At 44.4% G+C, this 22,883-nt stretch overlaps 1 protein-coding gene across 1 annotated transcript; it reads left to right on the top strand.

Moving 5' to 3' along the window:
• The first annotated feature begins 690 nt into the window (after positions 1-690).
• usp53b (ubiquitin specific peptidase 53b) lies at positions 691-21,800 on the top strand. The gene is given in 20 exon segments (XM_048258415.1): positions 691-1,067; positions 5,880-6,596; positions 7,038-7,130; positions 7,393-7,527; positions 7,925-8,038; positions 8,258-8,340; positions 8,955-9,060; positions 10,786-10,932; positions 11,197-11,346; positions 11,761-11,929; positions 14,430-14,555; positions 14,942-15,070; positions 16,828-17,512; positions 17,725-17,789; positions 19,383-19,449; positions 19,574-19,838; positions 19,840-20,410; positions 20,413-20,508; positions 20,821-20,914; positions 21,116-21,800. Coding segments are annotated over 18 exon segments (3,222 nt in total). The 5' UTR covers positions 691-1,067; positions 5,880-6,452; the 3' UTR covers positions 20,898-20,914; positions 21,116-21,800.
• Positions 21,801-22,883: the final 1,083 nt, after the last annotated feature.

The raw sequence follows: 22,883 nt of genomic DNA, 5'->3' as shown, positions 1-22,883 counted from the left end.
AAACATTCCATAGAGTAACAGAGATGTTCTCGATCATGACCTGCTTAGATATTTAGGGCCTGTCCTTGAAATGAATATTTGCCCATATGCCCCTTAATGAAAGGTTATCATACGGTCATTGGAGCACACTGACATGTTCTGCTGTACTTTTAAAAGCTAGGCCATATGATGGCACCAGTGCAGATGAAACCGAGAGTGCTGGTTTCAATTTAAACACAGCCAAAAAACGAAGTCTATGCGTTACTACTGCGCAGTCCAGAGTATGATTTTTCACTCATAGCGATAGGTGTTTTATTCAGTCAACGCAGAATACTGTGCAGTGAATTATTTTCATAGTAGCATATCGATTATACGCAAAGCTAGATAGGCTACCGCGTAACTATAACCACAGTAAGAATAACATTAATAGACTGCATCAGATCAAACGCACATGCTGCTTTATGGCGCATGATTATAAAACATCAAAGCTGTCTGTTCTTGTGCTCCACTTTGTTTTCATATGACTGGGATTTACATTATTCAGCCAAAAACTGCTTATTTCCCGCTGTGGATATCCTACTTATGATTGCGCTACTGAATTGGCTTTACGGGGTAAATAAACGACACACATGATACCGTGGTACCAAGGCATTTTAACAGGCTGTGTACACTGGGGGCGGAGTTTGACCCCTAAACTCTCAAACCATCACTAATCCCCAGCCGACTCTCTAGCAGCGCAAATCATTCATTGGTATTGCTTCCCGGAGGAAATGCCCACGACTGCACTGGCGAGAATACGGCAATGCTACCCCGTCCAAGTCTGGGATAGCTGAACAAGGATTGCAGTTACGAAGCAACCGGGTTGAATTTTTGATCCATTTTTTTATTTGGTTGAAGTTCTGTTTTCATAATAACCCCATCATCTTATTTGTAGGCTATATTTGCAGATGATCCACATGGTATCTTTATGGACGTCTTACAGTTTTACTTATATAATTTTCAAAGCGTCCGAAGAAGTTAAGATCGAGTAGGGCAACGGTGACAGCTGGAAATGTGTCGGATATAACATCATATTTCCCCATCAAAAGGTGAGTGTATACACATGTTTTGTTGTCTTCCTTTTGATACAGGCGCTGTTTTCAGCGTGGCTTTGAAAACATTGCAGGCTTGAAGGCTACGCTATTGCTGTGAGTTGCGGTAAATATAGAGGTCCCTTTTCGCACTGAACCACGCATGCGTCTTAACAGGTGTAACACAAAGCATACCGCATAAATGCTGATTGCAACATCACTGTTTTGTATGACAAAGCAGTAGGCCTACACATTAAAAAGTAGTGGTAGCAATAGCGACTAGAGTAGGTTAGTATTTATATCAACACATATGGGAATATTGTAGTTTAGATAGAATCGATGCAGCTGCGTAAAGGTCCACCGCTGAAATATAGGCTATTTAAACTTGTATGTTATGTGTTACTGCGATCGTGCTCAGTGACTTACTACCTTATACAGTAGGTTCTTGTACACATCACACAGTCTAAATCAAATCTGTCCTACTACTGCAGATTTATACTGCAGATATGTTAACTCCCATCTTGCTGCGACAGACCTATAGCCTACACTGATTACAGTATAGCTTCTGCTACTAGTTGCCTAATTAGTCAAATCAGTTTTCTTGTGTTGACAAGTGATTAAATGCAGGCTACTGCTTACTACATTTTCAGATAGTTTGCCACTGTCTTATAAATTATTCTTCTGTTGATCATTCATTTTCTTGTTTCATTTCTTCGAGAGATCTTATATGGGCATTATGAAGTAGGCTATACGTCCCTTAATGCACCATAACAACTTTTAAATTTCAAAATCTCCATCACTTCAACTAAAGGTATGTTATAGGTTGCAGAATATACAGTAGAGTATATTATGTTTATTATTTATAACACAGAACAAGGACATTGTGTGTTGTAATGGGGTTGTGATGGGCTATATAACCATAAACTGATGACAGATTGCTGTACTTACATTTTGTAAGAAGAATGTACAACTTTTTATGCAAACGCATGAATAAAGTTGCCAGGATGGCTCTGTTGAATCAGTCAGGCAATGCTGAGCCTCAGGGGATCCTGACACTCCACGTTAGGACGCAGGCCTCAGTCTTTAGTGACGGGATTTCAACATGGTCTCAACTTTTATTGAGCTATGGACATGCAGATCAGTCCATTTCCACTGTTCAGATATGATTCCTTTGGCTCTCTGGAGCCGCGGACTGCTGCACAGAGTATGTGGGAAGGAGCTAAATACCTCTTGGCATCCTACATAAAGTAGGAGCAGAATATCAACATGTCGTAGCCATGGCAATCCTTGTGAAAATAGCATGGATTTACAGTAAAGCTGACCTATACTACCTTTCTGAATATAGTTAGGTTTTCTTGCTGGCCCTGATCTCAGTATTCTAATTCCATGTTTCTTAAGCAAAAAGAAGAGGTCATAAGGAATAAGAAATTAGTGTTTTTTACTGTAAAAAGAGAAGCATCAGCTGTGTTAATACCTAGTAGTATTAATTCACTCAACTATATTAGGATCGGTCCAATTCCATATCACATATTACACATAGGCCCCTAATTTAAGAGGTGCAAAGAAGTGCAAAGTCTGTCAACAAGCAAAGTTCTTGTGAATGAACGCTAGCTATCATGTTGTATGTGCGAGTATTGAGTATACTCATCAATATTTGCACTTAGAATTTGACCAAGCAAATTGATTTTCCTAGTTAGTAGATTAAGTTTAGTTAGACTTAAGACTGCACTTTGCCCATCATCCAAATTAGGGCTCATTATACCTGAGATCTCTGGACATAAAACAAAGACAACAAATGGTCTGAAGCAGTGGCAGAAAGACTGGTTTACAGTGGGGTGGGGGGGGGGTTGCCCAGAACCAGGCTCAGAAGGGCTGCCCATCTGCTGAAGGCTGCTCCTGGAGAATGGGAGGAGGAGGGGAAAGTACTCTGTGGCAAGTGTACACAAGAGCTAATAAGATTATAATGCTCTTTCTTATTGTGTATTTGTGTGGCGGGTGTATGTCCACTGTGTTCTACCACTGTTACTCCTGCTGCCACTAATTGATAACGATGGCAATTGGAGCATTATAACATGACGGGGAGTGTGTGAGCGTGAATCTTAACCGTGATGGACAGGTGGATGGAATATTGAAGTAAAAAGTGAGGATAGAGGTTTGGCTCACCTGGTAACAGCTGTTGTGAGATGTGCCCACCACTTAGGTTGGAATGACTATTTCTATTGCTTCTACTACTACTACTGCTGGTACTACGATAATATATTGTGGTACATTTAATTATGTTTTAAAATAAAATAATTCACTATTTTGTATAATAAATAGTAAAATAGTTATAGACCTCATTTGTAGTTATAGTAAAATAGTTATAGACCTCATTTGTAGTGAGGTCAACCATAACACTGTTGGATTTTGTTTTTTTGAGGACGGTCACTGAAAAGAGCTGTAAAGGAGCTGTGTGGGGCTGCGGAAAAGGCAGGCCAATGACTATGGCTGAGGCGCTCACAGACTACTTGGGTTGTGCTGTGCCTGAGTTGACTCTGAGATATGTAAAATGTTGTTGATTTGTGTCTGTAGTGGTATTTGTTGGTGTCTCATGGATGTGACATGTGTCTCAGCTCATCATGAGTGTGGAGGGGTGTGGGATGTGGGACGCCAGACACCACTGTTGAGCTTTATGGAGGAGTTGTGGGTCTAATTCAGGGAAACACTGGGGAGGGAAGGCGCCTGCTTAAAACCCCCCAGTGAAATTCTCCAGAAGGCTGCTTTGTTGGTGATTTTTTTTTTTTTTTTTTTTATCCTTTGGTTCTTTGGTGGGACATTCTGGCTACTGGCATGTTGTGCCAACTTGTTTTTCCAAAGCTTCTCCCAGTCAGTTGAAGACTCCTTTCTGGGAAAACTGGTAAATGCTTTCCGATGTCTCTCAAACAATGAATCAATTACACATTTACAGTGGCAGCTGCAGCTCCGATCTGCCATGCGGCTGTTCTGCCATAGACCTGCACTTGTTTCATTAGCTAAGTTGGCAGCCGTGTATATGGAGCTGAACGGCTTGAAAGATTAGCGGTTTTAGTGGACACTAACCTATTAACCCAGTTACAGCGCTCTGTTTTTCTCAGAAACTAGCCCAGGGTCCGTCTTCACAATTGCAGAGATACTACCACTCTCTGTCTTTCACTTATGGAAAGAGGATTAGGCCTACTTCACCTGAGCCACACACTGTATACACATTATAGCCTACCCATGATTATGTGACAGACATGCTGTGCATTTGTATATGCATATGGTTTGCAGTTTGTGGAATTTACTTTAGATCAAATCAATTGTCTATTGGTATGGTTTTAGGTACTGTAGTATCTCATGAGTTTCTGTTTAACCTCTGTTACACTTTAACATATATTTGCTCTATCAGTTGATCCCAGGCAAGTCATCTGGTTATGTCAGTATGTCATGTCAACTTAAAATGACATTTGTTATGCTAAATCTTCATATTTAAATTGTCATATTTTAATATAGAAGCAATATGTTTTACACATGCCATGGTGAAGAAAATTGCTTTTGGTGATGTATATTGTATTCTTCTTAAGTGATTATATTTTTATTCTTCATAGGAAAATAAATCTATTTGAAATGAACAAAATTCAATACCAGTAAACAAAAGACAATAAGAAGTTGCCCTACACTGACTGTGGCAATCTCAGCAGAAACGTGCACCTGACTTGGATACATTAGAGGGGAGCTGACTTTAAAGTTGTTTGGGGAAGCAGGGGAAGCAGTGATGGGGAACGGTAAAGTATTCCACTGCCTAGAGAGCATATTATATTGATCTAGTTGGTATCTACTTTAGCATAAGGTTACCGGTAGTTCATGAACAACCACCTCCAAATCATTGGCTGAGAGAAAGTATTTGAGTTTGGTATTAGTTTAAGAGTGTCACATCAGAAATATTTTGTCCAACTTTTAAGGTGAATCGAATATGTAGTGTTTATGCTCGTAAAGATGTGTTTCTGTACAATGATGATATCCTGCTTGGTAAAGCCATGTTTGTTTGGTTTGCTGTCAGTGTGTTTTTGTCTGTATGGCAGGGCCAGGCTGTGCAAACTTTATGCAACAGTGGTTGCTTATTGAGATAGTGATGCCTTGCACAAAATAGCTAAGGTACTTTTTATAATTTGTTTGTCTAAATGCAGACTATATCCCTTGCACAGATCCAATTGATAAACAAAGACAAAGCTACTCATGTTAAAACAACCCCCTAAGATGACTTCAAGGAAAGAGGATGAGCACTCTTGTATGATATCATTTCTTGGCCCAGCTCTTAATCTCTAATTAACATTGAGGTGAACCCAGTAATTCCAAGCGGAACCTGATGCAATGCTTAAACCTGATCCGGCAGCCTGTGTAGCTAAATTAAAAGTGCTCTTCAGGATAGATTTGCTAGAGAACTTTGAGTTTGTGGCAATTTGTGTTAAACCATTATAACTGGGTGTGCATTTGGGTTTTCTATGAAAGACAGACACAGTACATGTACATTTTATAATCTACATTAGTGTTTGCTAATTTTATATATGACCATTGTGATAATGTTTAATCTTGAATGCCCTGTCTTACTGGTCGGCTTATTGTGTCTTTTGATACCCTGACAATAGATTTACTGTGTCCATTCACATGAGCCACAGACACAGCATAACTACTGTACACGCTATTGAGCTACACAAGCAAAGGAATGCTATCACAGACCTTTCACTTCACAAGGTTTAGCTAATTTAAGTTGACTCTCTGTACCACCGCGATTGATTTGGCTTTATTTTCCCCTTTCCTCTGCCTTCTCCACAGGCCATCCCTCTTTGTTATCAGATGGTTAAGTGCCTCACTCTCCAGCTCCCTTATGGATGATCCTGAGAAGGACCTCCATTGATCTCTTGGACGGGCTCAGCAATTGAAATGGATCCATCTTGCAGCTGCCCAACTGTAGCACAGACTCGGCAAAGCCTTTCCACTCTGATGTTCGCCCTCGATCAGCGGAGAGGGGGGATGATGATCAAAACGGAAGCTTCTGGAATGATAACGCAAAGCCATTCAGTTTGGGGGGGAATGGCACTTACTCTGTAGGACTTCCATGGGGACTTCCACCAACCCATAGTGATGCTTGCCACTCTTTTCCATGTTCTCTTCTCCCCTTTCCGCTGTGAACATTCATGTAACACATATGGACGCACATGTAACATATATGCACGTTTAAGGACCTCTGGATCTTTCTGGATCTCTATTTCTTGAGTTTCCCCCCGTCCACTGGGCCCAAGTGTGCGGACCCTCATGCTGCACATGGACCACGGCCAGGCCAACCAGTGCTGTTCGCTGTAACTCTTCTTGAGACTCATTCCTGGCGGGGTGCGGGGTGCAAACCCAATGGCATGGGTGAAACTCTTCAAGAAGCAGGGTGGCAGTCTGGGAAAGACCTACCAGCCTGGCAGCATGGTCTCCCTCGCCCTCACCAAGGGCCTACTCAACGAGCCCGGACAGAACAGCTGTTTCCTCAACAGCGCTGTACAGGTTGGTTCCACTTCAGCCCATCGCTGCCCTTTTCTATTGCCTGTATAGGTCAACGAATGACTTGGCGAATCATTATATCAAGTGTATGGGTTGAGATATCAATCTGCAACCTGTATTTATAGATACAGTTACAGTTAGTTAGATAAAAATCCATTACTGCCATAAATTCAGCAAAATACCAAATATGCTAGGTGTTATGCTTTGAAGGTGTAAGAGGACCAATGAATCAGGGTTAGATTGATAGTTTGATCTTGTTGCAACATAAAAAGAAAATATTGGTGTTTGATCCATTAAATACTAATACATGTAATGGACAGGATACAGCATGCATGCCAAGTATGGTATTTTGGTAGATTTAAAATAATCTCAGAGTTCAGTGCATCATTAGGTGATTGATCACCACAGAGGCAGTGATTGTGGTCCAATGGTTGTGCTCTGCAGGTGTTATGGCAACTCGACATCTTCAGGAGAAGTCTGAGGCAGCTATCAGGGCATTTCTGTCTAGGGGATGCCTGTATATTCTGTGCTCTTAAGGTGAGTGCTTTAATTCCACTATCCTAATGGTTTCTCATGGCCAGCTGGACTCGTCTCTATAACATGTGAGAGTTAAAGGATGCGATGCTGGTGGGATGTGGGAGGGGAGGTTCAGCACAGGGATGGACTGTACTGTATTTCATTGTTGCTTTTTTAATTGCAGCTGGATTGGTGTCCTATTTGTAATGCAGTGTTTATGATAACATATAATGAACTGTCACACTACAATGAACCAGCCTGTCACCCTTGTCTGTTACCACAGAGTATTTTCAGTCAGTTCCAGCAGAGTCGCGAGCGAGCGTTGCCGTCGGACACACTACGCCACGCCCTGGCCGAGACATTTAAGGACGAGCAGCGCTTTCAGCTGGGCCTGATGGATGATGCCGCTGAGTGCTTTGTGCGTTTCCGTGGTGACCCCATTGCAGTGTTTATTTACAAAGCTGTGGGCATGGAAGGGGGAGCAGAGAGGGGGCGAGGTCAGGACAGGACAGCGAGTGTCTTCCTGTGACGAGTGTCGGCAAAGTCACAGCACAACAATCTTGAGGCGGATGTGAAGTTGGAGTGACTCCTTGCTATTGTTTTTAACCCTGGGCTTTAGTTATGAGGGAAAGGACTACCCCCAAAACCTGCATGCCCCCTTTTTTGTTAATGTGCACAATAGGGAAACCTTTTTTCTGCTAAGATGAAAAACAAGCTAACGTTAACATTAAAGCCAGCGTGGAACAGAATGAAAACAGTCTTCATTGCTGCACTGCATTGTATTTTCATGAGGGCTCTATTTTGTGTGGTTACAGGAAAACATTCTGGAGCGAATCCATCTTCACATTGTGGCAAACACGGCCTCTGAGGTCTGCACTTCCAAGTCCTGCATCACGCATCAGAAGTTTGCCATGACGTTGTACGAGCAGGTGCCTCCGTTGTTCTTATTCATTCAGTATTCATATGAGCTTCACTTGGCTCATCATTTTAGACAAGATTCCGAGTTGGAGCTTCCTGCTCTGACATCTTTTCTTTTTTATGACTTTAAAATCATCCATTAAGGATAAGAGTCCCATAGAGGCAGAATGGTTTTAAAAACAGCTCTCTGAGTCGCTGTCAGACATCTGTGTCATTTTTGTCATCCACAGTTTGTATGTCGAAGTTGCGGCGCCTCTTCCGATCCTCTTCCTTTTACTGAGTTGGTGCATTATGTCTCGACGACAGCACTCTGGTAAGTGTGCTTGCTGTTGTCAGCTGTGAATTTGCATAAGTTGCAGTGGAACTCTAACCTGACTCTCACCAGATACATTTTGTTCTGCTTAGCTCCGCCTAGCTCCACTCACATCCATCTGGGATCGCTTCCGTTGGGAGTGGTTTCGGCACCAGATTTTATGGTAGAGCCAATCAGGACGTAGGGCGGGAGTTTCATAGATGTGACGTAGCGTTGAAGCGACTGTGAGATTGCTTTCAGCGTCACGGGTTGGCTTCGATGTGAGTGGTTGAAGTAGCACGTCAATAGATGACGGACAAGTGGCTTATCCAATCATATGCAAGGATTTTTGATAAGGCCCAGCCTTCTGAAACACCACTCCAATGGATCGATCCCAGATGGATGAGTGGAGCTAGGCGGAACGAAATTCATCTGGCGAGAGTCAGGTTAGTGGAACTCCTTTTCCTACTGCCAATACAGCCCTCTCCCGGCCCGTGAGGGAATGTTATGACAAAGCAGTATTTTACTGGACATTATAACCAGCATTTACAGTCATTCACAGACGAAATTTGAAGGCATGTATGTCAATGTTACGAGCCCACAATTTTTCCTGTGATATCTCCGTTTGGGTTCAGCCAACAGGTGGAGAGAATCTTGGAGAAGAGTGACAGACTGAGAGCAGACATGTTTGGGGAACTCTTGCAGGCAGCGAACACTATGGGTGACCTCCGCAACTGTCCTGTGAGTGAGCATGTGCCAAGTACTCCTGGTTTATTTCATAACTATGCGGTCTGTGCGGTTCCCCAATGGAACTGGCTGGTTGAGTTAATTGAGGCCTGAAGAACTTGTGTGTCAGAAGGCTGCACTGTGACGTTTGGCATTTCTGGGGACTGAAATGGTCAAGCCATGAGTAAAGCCGACGCAACAGTGTTGTTAGTCACAAGATAAAGTTGCCGGTGGCATTATTCAGTAGCGTTGCTCACATGCCACTTCTACATGACAGGATGCAATGTGAGAGTCCATACTCTGATTTCTGTAAAAAGAAAGCCGTCACAGCCTGGTTTGTTTCCACGTCTCTTGAGTCTGGGGACCAGTTGGTGAGGTGATGTTGGCTGGTCTGGAGTGTCCTGTGACATTGGGGTGGAGGACAGTAGAAGGTTTAGCGCCGTTGCCCGTGGTGTGAGAGGTTGTAAATAGCTGGACAAGCCTATCCACGGATGCTCTCTTAGGCCATTGGCACCTGATGCACACCACTTCACAGCACAAGGGCTGTATCAGTGTTGGAGGCGTCTGGACCCCTGGGGAATCTATAGTGCATGCATTGTTAATGATGTTGAAAGTTTTAACAGTTCCCTTTAAAATGGTTGCATGTTTGTGTCGTCTTCCATTGTTATCTATCCTACCTTCTATCTGAGTGTTGCATCATTGTATGGCAGTGTTACCATGACTCCTTAAGAAGGGAAAATAAGATTAAGTTAGATTAAATGGGATTTTAATTGTATTTGCCTCTATCTGTTGGGGAAGAAAATTTTAATGTGGTCTTGAATCTAAAAAAACAACATAGGTAAAATCTAACTTAAATAATGTCTTATTTATAATGTTGATATTAGAATTACACATTAATTGTATGCTATATTTATATTGAATTCATTTTAACATTTGAAGAGCATATTATCTCGATTAAAAGACTATCATCCAATGAGGATGTCCTGATACAAGGATGACAAAGTTCACCAGTATGTCGATGCATTACTGTATGTGCATCTGCTTTAAGGAATTTAAGGAAATACCTACGGCTCTGAGGAGTTGATTGAGTCTGGGTGAGCACCTATGTCTCTGATATGAGGGATATTAGGAAAGCACCAAACTGAACCTGGTCCAGGGAGTCTGTTGACCAGGGCAGGGCCTGCCTGTTGGTCATGCATCCAAGCCTGTTTATATGCTGACTGAGGGCTTCTGGCCAGAGCACTGGGGGGGGGCTTCTTCGCCGGCTCTGCCATTATACACACGTTTGCAACAATCTCTAGTGTTTCGTTAGCCTGCCTCTGTGCTGTAAACTGATCTTGCTTGATTCGGCCGGGGTGGGATACACCGAAACTTGCAAGTGGGATATTCTTCCTACAGGCAGTAGGGGCGGGCGAGAGAGCCTTCCCCGCAATGAGTCATTTAACCATATACCGACTTATGAAGATGATTAATTAACACGAAAACGTTGCCTGGTGTCCCTTTAAAAAGCAGAGTTTATTCACAATATTTGTATATAGTCCTCAAAGGATATATGGTATTAGTAAATCATTTTTGTCTAGGTCCAAGATGTCGTGTGTGTATGCAAAACCAGTGTTTGGGGCTATGTGAGGTCACAGCGATAAACTGAACCCACTGCTCTCAGTAGCTCTCTGGTTTGCATCTGGATGTGGATGAAATGTCTGGATGACTGACGGCCGGGAATGTCACCCTTCTGTGCAGAGCAACTGTGGCCAAAGTATCAAGATCCGCCGTGTGCTCATGAACTGCCCAGAAATAGTGACCATCGGGTTTGTGTGGGATGCCGAGCAGTCTGACCTCACGGAAGATGTCATCAGGTCACTGGGTCCACACCTAAACCTCTCGGGGGTAAGGGTCACACACTGGCCAGCCTGCTAGCCACATCCCACACACCAGGCTCACACACAACAGGCTGTGATTTGCATGGATGCTGTTGTCCTCTCAGAGAACTGTTGGTATTTGAAATGATTGGAAGAGTTACGAAGTAAATGAAGTGTGCAACTTTTCTATTAACAAATAAACAGACTGCAAATGTCATGCTGTATCACCCATACAGAGTAAAGACTTGTTTCTGGTTCCTCATACAGTACATTCCATGTCTCTTTGGCTCAGCTTTTCTACCGGGTCACGGATGAGAATGCGAAAAGGTGCGACCTTCACCTGGTGGGAATGATCTGCTACTCCAGTCGCCACTACTCTGCCTTCGCCTATCACAGCAAGTCTTCCAAATGGGTATTTTTCGATGATGCTACAGTGAAAGAGGTTTGTAAAAAATATTTTAAAATTTTATCTATATATACAATATATTATGGTTGTCCTACTTGTTCTTTGCTTTGTTTTATTGATGATGAAATCATACCTGTTTGGAAAAATGTATTGAACATTATACAGTCTTTTGTTGAGTCATTGTCGAGATTCAATGCACACTTTGACCTGATGGTTTGGTGTTCAGTAGTGTTATGTCCACTTGGAGATGAATGGCTGTATTGGGTTTTGTGATACTTCTGCTGCTGAGTATTTAAAGGGGAGAAATACTGCTATTAATGAGATGAATACCACATGGATCATTTAATGTATAAAAAGCCCATAGAAAAGCTGAGAAAATAAAGCAAGGATATGGTTTCTTTTGCTTTTGTTTTTGCATTTAAGTGTTTATAAGATGCCTTCACTTTTCAGATTGGATCGAAGTGGAAAGATGTAGCTTCCAAGTGCATGCGGGGCCATTACCAGCCCCTCCTGCTGTTCTATGCCAACCCAGATGGGAGTGCCGTCTCTAATGAGGATGCCCCGAGACAGACCACCATGTGGTCACACTTTAAGTCTCCCATCAACGGGGAAGTTTCAGGTGAGCCTATCTCTGCTGGCAGTCCAAATAACTTTCAAAACGGCAACAAAAAACAACTTTTCTTGTCAGAGATTTGAAAGAGTGACATGATTAAAATTAGTGCACTGCAGTGATTGCTCTAAAATTCCCATCACCGGTTTCTATAAATATCATAACTCAGGAAAAGACAAGAGAGGCAGACAGCCACAGCATCCACCTCTTTCATCCGTGTGCCAAAAATACTCTTTAAAGACCCTGTTGCCGCAGAACAACTATTTTAGCCAACACGCCAGGTACCATTTTATTAATATCCACAACTCATTTGTTTAAATTCTGACCTCGCTTAAAACCCATTTCTGTGAAACAACAAAGGCCATCCCGATATAGTACGCCAGGAATTGCACAAAGGTGGCCCATCGCTCCGCAGAGTGGCAGAGTTATATAAAAGCATCAAAAGTCTGCCGTCATCCCAGCATGGCTCTGTGTGCTACAAACCCTCTGGCTTTGGGCGCAAATCCCTCAGTCAGTCGGAGCGCTCCAGAGAGTGTGCCCGGTCGGTCCGACCAGTCCTGAACTCGGATGAGGACAGGCACTCTGCTGTCGCATGGAGATTACCGCCCACGCGCCTCTCTTTCTCCTTTTCTCTTTTTTTCTCTCTCCCTCTCACTCTTTCTTTCATTCTCCCTTGCTCTATCCCCCTTTCTCTCTCCGTTTCTTTGCCTGCACTGTAATCCGTGCGTGCGGGCAGCCGGGCGATCCGATCTGATGCTGGACATTACCTACATGTTTATCTTCCACTCAGCCTCGCGCCGCTTTGCTCAGCCTCATGGATTTACATGGACATTATTCCTCAAGTATCCTACGCACGGGCCTTTAGTGGAATGGGACTGAGTCATTATGACCACCACATGAATCTCTGTAAGTAGTGCTGGCACTCTTTCTACATTCACCAAAAGAGCAGTGTTATTTTGCGATGGCACTCCACTGTGTTTAGTAGTAGTAGTTAACTGGCCTTTAAATGTGCACACAGGGGCTTAGCGCTCGGTGCTCTCCTGAAGTGCCGTGAAGGAGTATGTAGTTTGAAGTGGCTGCCAGTTTGTTAGTCATGGTTTGCTGAGCACTGTGGGTTTTTTTTTTCCGTAAAGTGCTTTTGCGCTCACTTGGCAGTGCTTTTGCTGAGAACAACAGCGTTGGCCATTTGGAAGCACTGTAATGGCTGTGTTGGATGCCAACATTTTATGGAAGTTTCAACCCTTTCACCGTCCTTAAGTGCCCTCTAAATAAAAAAATGGTACCACCAAACTGGGGTGTTGGTTATGACAAAGATGCATTTTTGATGCACCTTTTAAATATCGCATCAACGCAAGAAGACCGCTCACAAATCATAGACTATTATTTAGTAATAAACACTGCTTTTAGCCATCAATGAAGTTGGGTATTGGCTACAGTCCATTGTTCAGTGGTGAAAGTGCATTCGTCTGCTCTTTTCAAGCAGTCATTGAGCTATAATCATTATGTCACTCTAATACAGTTTTGGAGAAAATGCTGATGTAAGCATTGCAAGTTTCACCTTTGCGAGCTTCACTCGGATATCTGTTGTGGGAGCTGCGTGTGTGTTAGAGACACACCTCCCAGTGTGCTGTTTGGAGAGCAGTGCGATGGATTGGATTACCACAGATAATTTCCCTGATGGATAATGCCACACAATCATTTTCCCTTTCATCTCTGGCTGTAATCCCCCTCCAGCTCCCAGAGCTCGGCCTGACCCATGCTGCTCAGCATCTGGGCCTTCGAGCACCACAGCTGCCCTATATAACTCAGCACAACACACACCAGCAGCCCACTGACTTAACAGATTTTACAACACAGCTAAACAACAAACACACACCAGCAGCCCTCTAACTTAACAGATTCCCCAACAAAGCTAAACAACAAACACACACCAGCACAGCAGCCCACTGACTTAACAGATTTCACAACACAGCTAAACAACAAACACACACCAGCACAGCAGCCCACTGACTTAACAGATTTCACAACACAGCTAAACAACAAACACACACCAGCAGCCCACTAACTTAACAGATTTTACAACACAACGCAACACAACAAGCACATGACAACCCACTGACTTAACAGATTTAACAACACAACAAACACACAACAGCTCACTCACTTATAGCTGAAGTATACACAACTGCTGCTCCACAGAGACTATGAATTCATCTAAAATACACTTAATACCTATTGTTATTGGAATTCTTGCCAACTCTCTTGCTGATGATATTTCACTAACCGTAAATACAAAAAATCCAGGATTTGTCTGTGACTGAGACTGAAGTCAGGGTGGCCTAGCCAATGCTGTCTGACTTCACCAAATGTGCTTTCCAAGTGGAAGTCTTCTACTTTGCCTTCTATATTGGACATATTATACTGTATACACTGCACATTTATTTATTATGTTATGTCATACCTGTGTGTGTGTGTGTGTGTGTGTGTGTGTGTGTGTATTGTTCCACAGTGACTGACGGTCCTCATTCAGGGTCGAAGAAGCTTGACGGAGTAAGGGACAGTGCTCCTCTGCGCTCCGGACAGAGCTCCCATAAGCCCACTCAGCAGTCCGCATCTAACTCAGGCTACAGCAGACGTAAGGAACAGGAAAGACTACAACACTGACACCATCCAACTAATCACAGATCAGACACATTTACAGATATATATATATAGCGGTACTGTACATTTGCAATAGGAACGATCATCTTAACAATCAAGTATACACATATCTATGTTTTAGATTACTGATTTGCTAAATATGTTATGTTTCGGGTAAAATATTTTATGGGATTAATTTACTAGTATTTTATAACATGTTTAGAATATTTTAATCCTACATTTTACCAAAGTTTTATATCAGTGTAGATGCTCCATACTGATGATTCAGTTCTCCCCTGTCTGAGTTTGCCATCATATTTTCTCCCCCGTCTGAGTTTGCCACCTTGCCATTTTATTTTGTCCTCCTCCTGCTTGCTGTAGTCAGAACTGCTCCTGGTAGTCCGAGCCGATTCCGAGAGTCTTCCAGGGAAAGTTTCCAGAGGGGAGGGGAGCTGCAGAAGAAGGAGGGGGAGAGGGCCCATCGACGACCAGACTCTCTGCAGAAACGAGGTACCGCCAGACCAGGCACTCAGCCAGCCTGCTATAGAGCTGCATTGATTATGTATGGCTGTGGTTACATTGGCCCAGCCAGCCTGCTATAGAGCTGCATTGATTATGTACAGTATGGCTGTGGTTACATTGGCCCAGCCAGCCTGCTATAGAGCTGCATTGATTATGTATGGCTGTGGTTACATTGGCCCAGCCAGCCTGCTATAGAGCTGCATTGATTATGTACAGTATGGCTGTGGTTACATTGGCCCAGCCAGCCTGCTATAGAGCTGCATTGTATAAGTAGAAGCATTGTGGAAGATTGATTTGACAGGCTTTGATTAACGGTGCATAATTCAATGAAGTCACCAAATTCCAGCATTTTCTTTACACTAATTTTCTTTTCAATCATCAGTGTGGGAGTGGCTTTAATCTCTTCTTTTTGAACACTGGCACAAAGTATAATTTTTGCTAAATGAAAGATGCTCACTTTTTGCTTTTGGAATCTAGCGATACTGTTAAATCGTGTTGATCTGTGGTAAAAACAGGATTAATGAATGAATACATCTACAGCACACCATTTCCAGCTCTGCTTAAAATAATCCGATTTGGGAAATTTGGGTGGTTCTGCCTCTTTTGGTTTTTTGTTTTGTTTTCAATTTTAGACTCGTCTTCATGTGTGTGTACCAAGTTTGTACATGTAAAGAGCCCAAAATAAAAACATGATGGTCTTCTCAGCTCAGGCTTGTCCAGAGGCAACTCCTCAGCTTACAGAATGTTTGTAAACACAATTTCCTTGACACTCCCCTAAAAGAAAAAATGCCTTTATTATTCTTTGCCTCTGGGCAAAAGATGAAAAGCCTCCTCGACATGTTTTGTCAATGGAAATTATGTTAACTGTTTTGAATCCCTGTCCATAAAACCATTGTATTCTGAATGCCCTATTTTCTAGCACTCTTTATGCAGAGCTTTTTCACATCATGAAATATCTTTAAGCATTATTGCAACTCCCCATTAATACCTATACAAGTTCATCTGTCACAGGAATACAAAGTAAAACACTTAAATATTTTGGCCAATGTTTTCAAAACAGTATAATTTTATGTGAGTTTTGGCATCACTCTGAACAAAAACCATTTGCATTCGCTAAATGCACTTGATGTTGCATTGTGCAGCTTACACAGCTTGGTGGTTTACTCGCTCTCTTATGAGTGGGCGATTCTGGATGCGTCACAATTTCATTTTATCCCTTTATTTGCGTTTTAGGGAAAAGAGGGCACTGGCTTTAACAGAAGGGCAAAGTAAGGGCGACTGGTAGTCAGGAAATGCGTTACAGCGCTGGCACGTGTCCAGAAGCCAAGAGCACCATCTGCCTCCAAAGCAGGAGCGAGCGGGCACAAGGCAAAAATAGAGGCTTTGCCTCTGCGTTTCAAATATTGTCTTGTGCTGCACTTTGCGAGGGTTAGCCCATTTACTGTGGGATCTGCCAACGCAGTGGGCACACGGAGCAGCATGTCCGTCTCGGCTTATTCACTATGCAGAAAACTGACCTCAGTTTTGGACATGTACACAGATATGATGTATTGGAACTGTGGCACTTGCAACACAGTAGGACCACAAAAAATGTCAGGTAAAAATGCTCATTTGGCCTTTTAGCGAGAGTCAGCATATTTCAAACTAAATTGTGGGTGATGTTAGTTTTCATAATATGTTTGAAAAAGTGTTTGTAACTTTGTTACTACTAAACTGATCAAATGTTTTCTTTTGTTCCCTGGCAGATATGACATATCCTAGGGCCACGTCACCCCCAGAGAATGGCCTGCGGTCTCACCCAGAACAGCGGATGCGTTCGTCTCAAGGCCGGGGCTCCGCGAGGCAGGACCGCTCCTCCCTCCACCCCCAGCGCTCCCCCCAGGAGCCGCGGCCTCAACCCCACCCCGCCCCTCCCAACGCTGGCGCTCGCTGCCCAGAGCCCCGTGAGACGGAGCCGCCGCAGGAGCGCGGAGGAGGGGGACTAGGCAGTGGTGGTGGGGGCAGCGGAGGGGGAGGGGGGAAGGCGCGCAGCTCGTCCTGGCGACCGGTGCGCGAGGTCTTGAATGTGGACAGCGTGCTGAGCGAGCTGGAGCGCCGGCAGCAGGACAGTCCGCGCTGCGCCCGCGCCTTGCCCCAGCAGCGGGCGGCGCCGCCCGAGCGCAAGCCGAAGGGCCTGATGACCATCTACGAGGACGAGGGCCGCCACGACAGCGAGAGCCGCAGCTCCCAGGACTCGCAGCACCGCGCCACGCGCTCCAAGGACGGGGCCAACGCGTCCCTCCGCACCGAAAACTGGACCATCCAGCGCACGGAGTCGGGCTACGAGAGCAGCGATCGGCTGAGCAGCGGCTCCACCAACCCGGACTCGCCGGGCGTGGAGAACTTCGCTGGGAAGGAGCTGAAGCTGGCGCAGGACGCGCCTCAGCTCAGGTGGGCCCCCCCAGTCACCGGGCAACAGGGTGGCATCCTCAGACACCCAGAACAGCACTGGACATAGTCCCAGTCCACTGAGATTAATGACCATGATTACTGAATGATTGCTCTTTTGTTGAAAAGAGAATCCTTTCTTTACGAAGGATTGAATATGAAACCAAATGCATCGATTCACTGAGAAAGAGTACCTTCTTGTTTGTCTGTCCTAGGGGTCAGGTTCACCACAGCAGAGGCGAGGTGAAGAATGACCCCGCTCGCTCTCCACTCTATCATAGTAAGTGCTCGGTCAGTCTGAGTCAGTGTTTGATGCCGGGAAGCTGAACAGAGTGCCCTGAGTCACCGTCAGGCTGTGTCCTGTTTGTGTTTACGAAAGACCTCACTGATGCCTTTATGGGTACTGCTATAATGTTACAGTAAGGCGGTTAATTAGCTGGCCTGGAGGTCTCGATGGGTCAGGTGCATCCAGTAAGTGTTTGACAACATTGTCAGGAGATTGTGATTTAAAGCAGGTTTAACCTGGGCTAGTGGTTCAGAAGAAGGTATTAATGAGGGTTCTTGTGAGGAGAGATATCTTACAGCTTTAAAAATAGCCTTTAGGTGGACTGTGTTCCCTAGTCATTCTGATGTGATCCTCAAATATAGTCTGGAATTTAAATTGGGAAGTTAAATGTCTTTTTGGTCTCTTTGCCTCTGTGTTATCGCTTAACAAATTAAACTGTCCAAAGGAAAAAACTGCAAACTATAGAATGTTTTTGTCCCTTCTCTTTTGACCTAAGTTTCTTTCTTTTTTTGAGGAAGAGGGTTTCAAAGGGCGAAAAGCTGATTATAAGTCCAGGCCATTTTATCCTCTTTCTAAATAGTAGAGGATTATGTTCCAGTGTACAGGGAGCAAAGGGAGCTCTGGGAAGCAGACTTCAGTCATGTCTGTGGTGTTTTAGTAGAGCGGTGAGCTTGCCATACACAAAGCCCAGCGAGCTCCGCAGTCTAATCTGCATTTGCTATTTAAAAGCCAACAGCGTTTCTGAGAAGTCAGTCTTCTTTCACAGGAATTGTCTTTTCAAGGGAGACACTAAAGAGTCTCTTTGGGTGAGATTTACAGTAAATGCAATCACACGAGTGATATTAGTAACAGGATGCTAACAGAATACTAAACTTGAAATCATTAAGGAATTTGACATTTTGAATTTATTGGGAATTAATTAAAAAAATTGTATATAAATTTGCTGTAACATTGATTGTACTTGGGTGAACCATTTAGAGCTTCAATGGTGAAACTATTGGTGAAACTATGCACTCAAGCATTAGAACATAATCTCATGCTTGCTTTTTACAATGAATCATGTCACTTTAAAAACAACTTGAAACCACCTTAGCTTTCTCTCTCTATGTTGTCTCCACATCTTTAACTTCAAACTGGAATGTAGGACAACATTCTCCAGGCTCCTGACAGCCCAGGATCTAATGTTTCTGATCATCTCTCGTGGCTTTTATCCTTGTGTTTTGACCTCTGGGTCAACAGGAAAGGGAAAATAACTTTTCTATTTATAAAGTGCCGGAATTTGCATGCAGCCTCCTGGTGAAACACGCTGAGTGGCTTACAGTCCCTCCTCCTCCTGGGTCTGGCTCTCCCATCCCAACCCCTCTACTGCCCTCCAGTGGTCACATGCTGACACAACAATTACAGACATTATCACATGCTACATTTCAAAATGGAGGCTGTATCATCTCAAATGAAAATTTGAGATGGGAATCGGATAATAGAGGGCACAGAGGTCAGAATCAAAAACAGCTGGAAGTATGGTGTGTAGTATTTTCTCTGCACTTACTTCTGAGAGGATTTTAAATATTTGAATTTGATCTCTCACAGGTAAACATCTGCTGAAATCTCAGGGAAAGAATTCAGATCACCTGGTGAAATGCAGTCCCAGTTCCAGGTAATACATGGGACCTTGGAAGCCTATCAATCCACATTGATAGACATCAGATCAATATCTCAGTTTTGTAGAAGTGGCTATAGGGATGCTCTGCCCTAACCTGTTCTGTGTTTTTCTCATGCAGAAGGAAGCTCAGATATTCTTCCAGCAGTTCAAAGAAAGGCAGCACGTCAGAAAGGGACCCCATGCCCTGCAACTCTAGGCATGAACCGGAGGATTTGTCCCTCCGGGGCCACCGTTCAGACAGTCCGCCACCAAGACACTTGGGTAAAGTGAGCAGCTCCGAGTGCAACAGCTCGGACGACCTGACCAACCCGCTATCGGAGCAGGAGGACAGCGCGTACCGCTCCAGCACCAGTGAGACGGCGCCGGCCGAGTCCCCCCCCCCGCGCCCCACAGCTCCCGGCCCCCCCACGCCAGGAGCCCCCCCCGGAGACGCCCCCGACCCGTGCCAAACCGGCCACCGGAGCGGCCGCCACCCGCCAGGGAGCGGACGCACGCACGCCCGCGTTCCGGCCACGCCTGCTGCAGGAGCCGTCCCAGACGAGCCCGCGGCCGTCCGCCCGCACCGCTGCCCCCTCCTCCTCCTCGTCCGCCTCCTCTGCCTGGAGAGCCGAGCCCAGCGGCGTCCGCACGCCCTCCTCCGACATCAGCTCCAAGTCGGGCTCGGATCAGGAGCGCAGCGACGGCGGCAGTGCTGGCGGCAGCGGCGGCTGTGCAGGGGAGGGGGGGGACAGAGGCCGGCGCGGCTCGGACCGCAGCAGTAGCAGCTCGGGCGCGGGCAGCAGCGGGGGTGCGGGCGGCCCACCGTCGGGGTTGGGGGTCGCGCTCACCACCTACTTCTCGGTGGACAACTGCATGACGGACACGTACCGGCTCAAGTACCACCACCAGAGGCCGCTGCTGCTCTCTGTGGCCGAGCCCAGACTTGCGGGAGAGGAGGAGGAGGAGGAGGAGGAGGAGGTGGAGGAGGAGGAGGAGGAGGAGAGCACCGGGACGTGGGACTCCCCGGCGAGACGCAGGGCGCCTCAGAGCACGGCCGGAGCAGAGCTGACCTGGGTTAGAGCACTCACAGCACACCAGACTCCCACCCTGTGGACAGCCCTAGGCCCACATGTAGTCTGTTATCCTTAGGTGTCCACCAAGGGCCTTGTGTCCCAGTGTCCTCACACGGCCCCCTCTGCAAGTCCCTCCCCCTAGACCCTAACCTCAGAGGAGCTGGACTGCAGAGCTGCTCCTCAGACTATGTCTTGTCCTGCCTTTAGCAGCTTGTTGCTTTTGTAGTGAAATGCAGTGTAATATTATTGGCCCCATGCTGACACAGCGGCAGATATATCACTGTTCTGACTTGGCCGTGTCTTACAATTTTAGGCTATGCAAGCAGTAAGCCCACAGCAAAATGGAACCCAGTGACTCCAAAAGGACTGGATGAGCATGGCTTTTTGTGATGAATGTTGCAGTATTGGTAAGTGGTCTTGTTGGTCTAAAAGTAAAAATAATATGAGCGCTAAATATATATAGGCGGGACAGATGACACACTGTCAAGTTTATTGGTCTTTTAGTATGAAGAAATTTCACTTGCACTTGTATGTGTGGAGGTTACATATTCAAGCCCACTTCTTGTGATGTGTGTGCGTGTTTTTGTTTTTCTCTCTTCTCTCTCCAGGGTCTAATATGGATGAGGAATCTTGAGATCTCTCCAGGGTCTAATATGGATGGGGAATCTTGAGATCTCTCCAGGGTCTAATATGGATGAGGAATCTTGAGATCTCTCCAGGGTCTAATATGGATGGATGCCAAAGAAAACGTGTGGGAAATAGATCCTAAAACCTCAGATAAAAGGAACATTGCCAAATCATAGACCTGGTTATTGTGTACATATAAACAAACTATGTAAGCCATAAATGTAGTGGAAGCTGAATGATCCCTCCTCTGTTCTCCTCTGGTGTGGGGTCATTCCCTCAGACGTCCACCAGAGGTCAGTATGCACCTTTACTTCTTGCACCTATACTATTCTCTTTGCTTGCTAACATGGTTGGCCAATTTCTATGCTTTAACTCAAGTGGTACAAATAATGTATGAAAAACCTTTGCATAAGGCTCGCCTAAAAGATGAGTCTTAGTATTATTTGTTCCCTCAAGCTTTACTGTTTTGTTGTATTTTCTTTCAATGTGGAGTTTGTACATACTTGTCAGATGTTTATTTATGGAGTGCCTTTTCAAGTTTTTTCATGAATAGATATGATTCATGATTCATGAACAATGTTGTAAAATGATGTCCACTTATATATTTTTGGAGATGCCTATGCATTTATTTTTATTCTTTGTTTAATAAACTTCATTCAAACATGATTTATTTGTTCTATTGTCTTTTTATACAGGGTATTTTACGCAATACCAGTATGACTTGATGTCATTTCATGGATTTACAAGAATAAACTTGTTTTTTGTATTGTTTTGCAACACTCATGCAAGTTAGGAAAAGGATGTGGAACCACATACGTGAAAATAATGTGCCTCATGAGGAACAAAGCCTAAGACCTGACTTTCATCAGATGGAAAGTAAAACTATTGTTATACTGTAGATGTGTGGTTTATAGATATGTGGTTTTGGTTTTGCAAATTCCTCTTAAATCTCAAACGTGACAAGTGCTATGTGAGACAATTTCTCAAAGGTCAGGCAACACACAGCAAGCTGCATCTTTATGAGCAACCCGTGCCACAATCCTGACTGGGAAAAGCGTCATCAGACAGTTCCAGAGCACGTGAGCTTAACTTCTCTTTTCACTGTGTACGAATACATCTGCTCCACACTGGTTGTGCACTAACCAGTATCAACGCATGTGAATGGAGACATAGAACAGGGAAAAAAATACCTCCAAATTTTGTAATTGTTGAAAATATATCTGCACTCTTACTCTATAGATTCTATAGGTGGAATTAGTCACAGTAAACCAGCTTTGGACAAAAGCGTCTGCTAAATACCATAACCACAAATAGAAAATCTCATCCAGAAATCCCTTTAGTGCAGTTGAATGACTTTAGTTTTAATCCTTCATGTCTGCCTTTATGTATGAAAATAGATTCAATCCAGCTCTAAGAATATGAAAAACAGCTCCTGTCACAACCTGTGAGGTGGTTGGGAGAGTTTGTTTGGTTGATTGATTGGTTCCAGTGGAAGCCTGAGGGATCCATTGTTTATGGCCACACAATATACTTTGATCCACATGTACCACATCTGGGAAAGTTGCGGAACTTATGCTACCATATTATGTACTCGCTTTCACCTTTGACTTTGCTACTCATCATCTCATCTCATGCGTCTGTGGGAGCTGTGCTCTTTTAACTAGGCGCTGTGCAATATCAGCAAAAACTGGATGCGGGCTTCCTCTGCTCGTTTGCTGACAGGCAGTCTATATAATGTCACATTTCTTC

This window comes from Alosa alosa, chromosome 1 (genome assembly GCF_017589495.1).
Source record: "Alosa alosa isolate M-15738 ecotype Scorff River chromosome 1, AALO_Geno_1.1, whole genome shotgun sequence".
Taxonomy (NCBI): domain Eukaryota; kingdom Metazoa; phylum Chordata; class Actinopteri; order Clupeiformes; family Clupeidae; genus Alosa; species Alosa alosa.
This window is presented reverse-complemented; position numbering and strand designations above follow the sequence as displayed.